The 8,477-nt window shown below is 44.5% G+C and overlaps 1 protein-coding gene across 1 annotated transcript; it reads right to left on the reverse strand.

Annotated features, from left to right (window-relative positions):
- Window positions 1-526: 526 nt before the first annotated feature.
- LOC120057793 (transmembrane protease serine 3-like) lies at window positions 527-6,253 on the reverse strand. The gene is made up of 13 exons (XM_039006258.1): window positions 6,185-6,253; window positions 5,485-5,719; window positions 4,214-4,318; window positions 3,868-3,984; window positions 3,580-3,703; window positions 3,291-3,416; window positions 3,110-3,156; window positions 2,861-3,026; window positions 2,522-2,691; window positions 1,876-1,971; window positions 1,598-1,740; window positions 1,267-1,419; window positions 527-571 (listed from the first exon to the last, which is right to left on the reverse strand). Exons 1-13 carry the CDS (start codon window positions 6,251-6,253, stop codon window positions 527-529), a joined length of 1,596 nt encoding a protein of 531 aa, XP_038862186.1.
- Window positions 6,254-8,477: the final 2,224 nt, after the last annotated feature.

Genomic DNA, 8,477 nt, shown 5'->3' on the forward strand with positions numbered 1-8,477 from the left:
TTCAAACAACCTGAGATGCACTTACATCCCCACTGAGTGTTTCTGGCTCGGGTTCAGGTGGGACTCAGCTGCACACTCTGTCTCTCACATCTCTACCATCGCTGTCACTTGTTATCTACTGTTGTTCACTTTTCTCTGTTTGCCTTCGAGCTTTTTATTTTGGAATAAACAATGCCTTACCTCTACTGTTGAGTGTGCCACTGCCTTCATTGTGCTTGGTTGTAGCCATGGTTTGTAGGATACAAACTGACAAAGGTTTAGTGTACTATACCGTATTCTGATCCAGATGCTTTTCTAGCCTTTTCTGAGCATCCAAAATGTCTATAAGGTTACTGTGTCTTGTTCTGGGGGGTGGTTTGCCCTTGCCTCTCCTGTGAGGGCTGCTGTCACTGTTAGGCCATCCAACCCTGGCCTGTGCTATACATTCAACATTTGGTTCGTTGGCAGTACTCTTAAGTCCCTGGCAATGTACAAGATTATAAACTTTTGATAGAAGTAACATGTATAAAAAGAGTTCTCTACTAATTCAGTTGTCCGTACTAACTTCCGAGGGGTTCAGCTCCTCTTCTTTCTAGAGATGTAGAAACACAGACACAGGAGAAGAGGAACATTGACATGGGTTTGAGTTATACTTCATCTCCACTAGGTGTCAGTGAGGAAGCATAGCGTAAGCACTGGGTAACGTTCACAAGAGTGAACACACTGAATGTTGCAGACACAACTGTGATGAATCGAGCTGAATTGATTTCTTCCTCTATGTGTCAGAGAGGCATGTCATATTTCATATCTGAACGCAACCCTGTACTCTACTGTACAGCCAGCTGCTGGATTTGGGGGAGGGGAGGCACACTACGTGAATAGAACACTGCTGTCGGTCTTAGTTCTGTGAATCGATGGACAGGAGAACAGCTGGGCTTGTGAAACAGAATAAGAAAAGACACACGAGGGACAGAAGGGGAGGCTCAAGCATCGTACCCTTTCTCTCCCCCAACAGCTGTTGAAGTCTCTCTGCTTCACTGCGGTTCTAATCGTCTCTGCTTTGTTGGACACACACTGAGGAATCACGTCCTCGTTCATTCATTCATTAATTCATTCTTTCATTCTGACTCACTGGCTCTCTCTCCACTAACTCCCCTGATAAATGGCACCCATGATAAGAAGTTTTATTGGTCAGAACAAAACTCTTGGCCCTTCTCATAAACCCTAAAATACTTGCTCATCAATCACTGCCAGCCCCAATCCCCAACCCCTGCTCCCCTTCCTAACCTCCATCTGTTGGTGGATCCACTTGAGGGACTGGGTGACGCGGGTGTACACCCCAGGCTTGTTCCTATCAGCACAGCCCTGGCCCCAGCTAGTGGCCCCCACCAGTTTCCACACACCAGAGTCCTCACATGCCAGAGGTCCCCCGCTGTCTCCCTGGGGGCCACAAACACAACAGTAAAACCCCAGGCTCACACAGAAAGTCCCTAGACACAGCTAATATTTTAACAGCAGTGAAAACATATCAGCACATGCATATTTAACCCATGTAGACTTACACAATCACAAAAGGTCTCACTCTATATTAAGGCTCACCACCATCAGCTTACAGTACCTGGCAGGAGTCTGTTCCTCCCTCCAGGTAACCTGCACAGATCATCCCGGGGGAGATGTAGCCCTGGTAGACCCCTGGCGTGCTGCACGCCTTAGAGGAGATGAGTGGGACCCGGGCAGAGAGCAACGAATCACTAGCGTCACCTGGCAAAGAGCAGAATACACTCAGACAAAGTATACATTTACAAAGAAAAACATTTTAAAACTATATGACTCCTAGACTGACCACTAGTGGGAATAGAGAAACAGCATGTGAGATGCTTAACACCCTAGACTCACCCCCATCTGAAGTGGCCCCCCAGCCTGAGATCCAACACATGGTCCCATCCTCAAAGTCCTCCCCAAAGTTAGGTAGGCAGATGGGCTCCACTAGACCTGAAGCAGGAAAGGAGGACAGGTCACAGAAACAAACTACACTTCCCAGAAACACCTGGGTTAAAAATAGTGATAAAGTAAGAGTTCACTGAGACAATCTACAATCAACCTGATTCTTATTCCTGGAGCAACTAACAAATGGCGAGAAAACAACGCATTCAGTAATGAAAAGTGAGCTAGAGTAGAGATGCAGGACTGCAGGAAAACAAGAGTAGTAGGGGTGTGGGTGAGCCTTGTGGCCTCAACCACAGACAGACCACACACATCATGACATTTTGCTGTCAGAGCCCGTGAAACCTGAGAGAGAGAGACAGCCAGGTGACCAGAGAGAAGACGTGGTGTATCGGGGTGAAAAGAAAGAGTGGACAGTGTGAGAAAATTAGAAATGGAGGGAGATGATTGAGGTGGATAAAGAATGAGTTATAGAAACAAAGCATAGGATATACTATGAGCCTCGCATCTGCCTCCATCCCTCCCTCCATTCATAAAGACAAATGGAGGGAGATCAGAGATGTACAGTATGTTAAAAGACAGAGGGGTCCCTACCTACCGTTAAAGGTGAGTGGCTCAGCCAGCTTCATCAGAGCGATGTCATAGTCTAGAGCTTTGGGCCGGTAGCGGCCATGGTAAATAATCTTCTGTACTGCCAGAGCCTGAGCCCCATTCACCGGCTGCTCTGTCAACCCTACATGCACTGCCCACAGTGAGGGGAACGCAAACCTGAGAAAGGAGGAACAGTATGAGATGTGTTGGATTGTGTGTGTGTGTGTGTGTGTGTGTGTGTGTGCGTGTTTGTCATATGATTATGTGTTTGTGTGTGTGGGTATGTGTATGTGTGTGTGTTGCATATGATTCTGTGTGTGTGTGTGTTTGTTCACTTTCGACTCACCCATACACGCAGTGTGCAGCTGTCAGTATCCAGCTGTCTGCTACGACAGAGCCTCCACACAAGTGTTCACTCTGGAAGTGTAGGCTCACCTGCCAGGGGAACTGGCCCGGTGCTGAGACATTACCCCCAACAATACGACTGCTGAACTGGGGTCTGGAGCCGCACTCTGCAGACACATGCACAATATGCGCTTACAATACTAGTATTACCTTTGTGTATCGTTTCCCACTTCCTTAAATATTCACTCACCCAGGCATTTGATTGTGGTCACCGTCCCTGAGCTGCATTGAGTCTTACTGGAGAAAGAGAGGAAAGGGAGAGCAAGACGAAGAGAGAGCAGAAGACAGAGATGATCAGAATATTGATTGAAAAATAATTCAGCAGCAGTCCCTATCAACTCTCTTGTTCTGGTGTGGTGACAGGGGGCTACCTGAGGCTGGTGGCGTTGTGAATCTTGATGGCCTGTTGGCCCGACTGGCTCAGGTTGATTGACACCAGGTTATGCTGGAAGTCCTGCTCTATAGCAGCGAGGGGGAGGGAGCGGGACTCCACATACCTGAGGGGTGAATAGAATAAGTTATTGCCAATTAATCAGAAACACCCTCCGAAAATGCATCTATTATCACAAGGCAAGCTCTATCCTGGAACACACAAGGGCAATGAAAAAGAGGGCTCAAGAAGGCCAGTAACGCATATCATGTTAAATACCCTAGTCGTACCTGGAGTAGCCCAGCTGCTTGCAGGCAGAAAGGCCCAGAGCAGGGTTCCAGTCTTCAGCGCAGACAGTCCTCCACACACCTCCACTCAGCACCTGGAGCACTGAACTCTTTCCACTCAAACGCACTGTACAAACAGTCAGGTCGAGAAGGAGACAGAAGCAGAGATATAGGTAGAGAGAGTGAGGAATATAGGCTTCTACTGAATGAGTCCCTTGACCGGCTGCGTCTCAATAGTCTAATGTGTGCTTGTCCTTGTATATGTTGAGATAAAACATTAGCTCTGCTCACCACAGCTTAGCTCGTCCTCCCCATTCTCACAGTCCATCACCCCGTCACACTGCGCTGAGCCACTGATGCAGCGAGAGGACGTACCACAGCGGAACTTACCCACACAGCTAAGACCCACTGTGGAGACATGAAACTCCCTTTAACATGCTGTTGGTTGTAAACTGACACCAGACAACAACACTTGTTTCTGTCTTTACTGTGCAACCGGGGTTCCAGGCAATGACTGACTTTAAAGCAGGATGGGACCCAAGTTGTATAACTGGATAGGGTGCATTAATTATTTAAAGAGCTGAGGAAAGTGGCATAATGAATTAATTACAAATGGACTATGTTCGTTAGTGCTCACCTCCCAGCCCAATGCCCAGCATGAGAATAACCACCATGAGGACCAACGCTCCGATCAGCAGCTCCATCCTGCGAGCCACCAACCGGCCACACCATGTCTTCTCCTCTGAGGGATCATGACAAAGGAATTTAGAATTCAAAGAGCCTTTCAGGGCCAACCACTACACTCTTAGAGAAAAAGGTGTTTAGTATAACCATACAGGGTTCTTCGGTTTGTCCCCATAGGGGAACTCTTTTTGGTGCTGGGTAGAACCCTTTGCAGAGGGTTCTGTCTAGAGCCCTCTGTGTAGGGTTCTTCAAAGAACCCCCTGTATATAGTTCTACCTAGATCCCTCTATGTAGGGCTCTGCTTTTAAACCTCTATGAAGGGTTCTACCAATAACCATTTTATCTTTGGAAGGATCTTCCTAGAACCCTCTATAAACAGTTCTACCACCCTTATTAGCCTTTAAAATGTAATTATTTAAGACAATAGATTGCATATATCATAAGGCCTTTTTTTGAGGACCTAGTAACACACATTGGTGTTAGGAATATCCTGGTTTAAGGGCCAAATCAAGCCTGCAAGTCACATTATGCTGGCTTGCAAAGTGATGTGTAATTGGAATCCAGCCAGAATTAGGATATCCAACAAGTGGAATTGTTAGTCACCCGCAACCTGCATTCAGAATGACTGCCAGGGTACGGAAGATTGAATACTGAGACCACCTCAATCATCTAAACTGGAACAACCATCTCAGTAACAGGTGCACTAAATCCAATTACTAACAGATTGGATTAGTTTAGAAAACTGTATATTATTTGTCTTCGTATAGCATAAAATGTATCAACCAATCAATGTACATGCAAAAACACAAATATTACAGTAAAAGAAACTATTATGAAAATCTCCCTGCAATTGAGCATAACGGGAAATGTTATATATGGTTCTATGTAGAACCCTTCTTGCTTTTCAAATGATCCTTCTTGCTTTCCAAAGAATCATCAAATAACCCTTTCTTCCAAAAACGTTTCTTATGATGTTAAAGGTTCTAGATAGAACCCTTTGCCTTACAAGAACCCTTGTCTTCCAAAATGGGTTCTCTGATCAAAACGGTTCTTGGTTGAACACCCTCCGCAAATAACCATTTTGGAACACTTTTTTCATGTTCATTCAAATGTCGGCATAGAATCCTATAATCCACAATGGTGAACTCTTACCTATTACACCTCACACTCCTCTCTTTGAGAGACCGTCAGAAAATGTACAGGTAAGGAGTCCCAGTCTCTTACCATTCATGAAAGGCTGGACCTTAGTGATTGGCATGGCTGGACTTGGTGGGGCAGGGGCCGGGGCTTTGGGCTCAGTGGTGGGTTCAGGTTTGGCAGTTTCAGGTAGAGGGGTGTCATTGGGGCTGTCGAGGGAACTGACATTCAATGTGGTCGGAGTATCGACCGTCGGGAGGTCCTCATCAGTCACAGACACCACCTCTATCCTCCATGTGTCTGTCTGCTCGGCCTCAGGGGCCTATGGGATGATATGGATATTTACCCAACGCTTATACTACTCATCGACCAATAGTATAGAGCCACGTGAATAGCTAACATAGACATGTAACCAAAGCTCTTGACCATATGGCTTGCTAATATAACTTTTACATAATCTGAAGTAATTTCTGAACATGCATACACACTTAGAAAAAAGGGTTCCAAAACGGTTCTTCGGCTGTCCCAATAGGATAACCTTTTTTGGTTCCAGCTAGAACCCTCTATGGAAAGGGTTTTACATGGAACTCAAATTGGTTCTACCTGGAACCAAAAAGGGCTCTTCAAAGGGTTCTCCTATGGAGACAGTAGAAGAACCATTTTAGGTTCTAGATATAACCTTTTTTTTGTAAGAGTGTAGGACTAAGCTCATTCACTTATCTGAACTGAACTAGGTAACTATTCACTATACCAATCATGGACACACACAGGTTGGTAAGATTCTTACCGTGACAGTGGCTGTGCTCTCCTCAGCAGAAGGAGCTGCTAGCTCCTCAGTGTTCTCTTGGTCTGCCATGTCTCCGCTCACACCCTGTCATCTATTGTACAGTCCATCTCAGAGCAGTTGACAGAAACACGGCATGGAATGAAAGAGCGGAGGAGAAAGAGGAGAAGAAAGACGGATGAGAGCGCAAAGTACAGGATAGACAAGAGGAAAGACAAAAGAAAAGAGGTGAAAAGGCGAAGACCCAAATAGATAAGAGAAGGAAGGCTTGAGCAAACCAATCTGTAGATTGCCGCTAAGATGACCAGCTACTTTTCTGACCAACCGAGTGACCATTAGATGCCGGTAGTAATTATCTTGATCCTCTCCACCATCAAGTCTTTTTCTTCCAATCCTGATACCAAATGAAAACACAGTTCTATCCTTTTCTCTCTCCCTTAATGGGAGGTCTTATATCTACTGCCTTGCCTGAACCCGTGCTCACCGCTCAGACACAAAGGGACACCTGAGCAGGCGAGTTCTGATCGAAGAGGCCTGCCACTCAGCGAGGGGATCAAATGATCCCAAGCCTCCCCAATCAGGGGTAGGGTTACACGTGGCACGGGGTGTGTGTCTCTCCCTGGACCGGACCACAGGATACGGACATAGGGGGTGACGTGGTCACCTGTCCTTACAGTCTAGGCCGAACATAATGGCCAGCTGACAGTCTGTTAGTCTATAGAGTTTAGATCACTCAGATGTTCCCAGAAAAGTAATCTCCAACAAAAATATAGTCACTCTTATTAATAATTTATGATTAAGTCATGATCAGTGTATTAATATGGATTTAAATAATAATAAATGTGTCAGATGTAGTGAAAAAACAAAACTGTACAAAATAAAAAGAACGAGAATGAAGAAGGAATAACACAATAACATTAATAAGGACATTAAGGAATATGACCCCAAGTAAATTTGTTATGTTTATTGCGTATTGTGGTGGAATCTTTCTCTCATACTGAAGGTCCAGTGAGAGGTCTGAGGTGACTTGAAATCCTGGGTGGTGAATCTCTCTCCTCACCACGTCTAACTGGCAAGCACATATGTCTTATTCAGTGAGGTGTGCATCAGTCCCTGAGAGAGAGGGGTAGGGGGCGGGGGTCAGAGTGTGTGTAGAATAAGTAGAGGAATAGACCTCATAACCTATGTACATGTACAGTTCCCTATGTACATAAACTTAGGTTGGAGTCATTCAAACTCGTTTTACATACACTTAGGTTGGAGTCATTAAAACTCGTTTTTCAAAAACTCCACAAATTTCTTGTTAACAAACTATAGTTTTGGCAAGTCGGTTAGGACATCTACTTTGTGCATGACACAAATAATTTTCCCAACAATTGTTTACAGACAGATTATTTCACTTATAATTGTCACGCCCTGGCCATAGAGAGGTTTTTATTCTCTATTTTGGTTAGGCCAGGGTGTGACTAGGGTGGGCATTCTAGTTTCTTTATTTCTATGTATTCTATTTCTTTGTTTTTGGCCGAGTGTGGTTCCCAATCAGAGGCAGCTGTCTATCGTTGTCTCTGATTGGGAATCATACTTAGGCAGTCCTTTCCCCTCTTTAATTTGTGGATAGTTATTTTCTGTTTAGTGTCTGCACCTGACAGAACTGTTCGCTTTTTTCGTTTTGTTACTTTGTTCGAGTGTTTTTGATATTAAATAAAATCATGAACACTTACGACGCTGCGCTTTGGTCCACTCCTTCTGACGACGAGCGTTACAATAATTCACTGTATCACAATTCCAATGGGTCAGAAGTTTACATACATTAAGTTGACTGTGCCTTTAAACAGCTTGGAAAATTCCAGAAAATGATGCCATGGCTTTAGAAGCTTCTGATAGGCTAATTGACATCATTTGAGTAAATTGGAGGTGTACCTATGGATGTATTTCAAGTCATACCTTCAAACTCAGTGCCTCTTTGCTTGACATCATGGGAAAATCAAAAGAAATCAGCCAAGACCTCAGATTTAGAAATGTAGAAATGTTCAGAAACATCTTACTGTATCTTCTCGCATAGAATTCAATTACTGCAGTCATCGTTCACCATTCAGTTCCTATTGGGCAAAAACATAACCCAAAACACAACTAAAACCAACTGTAAATGCATCCAACAAGTTTGTAGTCACAAGCTTGAGGAAGTCATTGCGTGCTAGGAATATGGGACCAAATACTAAACTTTTGACTACTTTTTAAGTGTACATTTTTTGCAGGAGCATAGAGCCAAACAAATATTTATTTTTGCAACACTGTC

The sequence above is a fragment of the Salvelinus namaycush genome, chromosome 13 (genome assembly GCF_016432855.1).
Source record: "Salvelinus namaycush isolate Seneca chromosome 13, SaNama_1.0, whole genome shotgun sequence".
Taxonomy (NCBI): Eukaryota; Metazoa; Chordata; class Actinopteri; order Salmoniformes; family Salmonidae; genus Salvelinus; species Salvelinus namaycush.

Bases quoted from the DNA above. Each gene is read 5' to 3' on its own strand.
- LOC120057793 (XM_039006258.1), bottom strand. From the start codon at position 6,253: ATGGCAGACCAAGAGAACACTGAGGAGCTAGCAGCTCCTTCTGCTGAG. The intron at 3,985-4,213 runs GTGAGCACTAAC...ATGTCTCCACAG, and splicing joins GCTGGGCATTGGGCTGGGAG to TGGGTCTTAGCTGTGTGGGT. The intron at 1,741-1,875 runs GTGAGTCTAGGG...GCTCTTTGCCAG, and splicing joins GGGGGCCACTTCAGATGGGG to GTGACGCTAGTGATTCGTTG.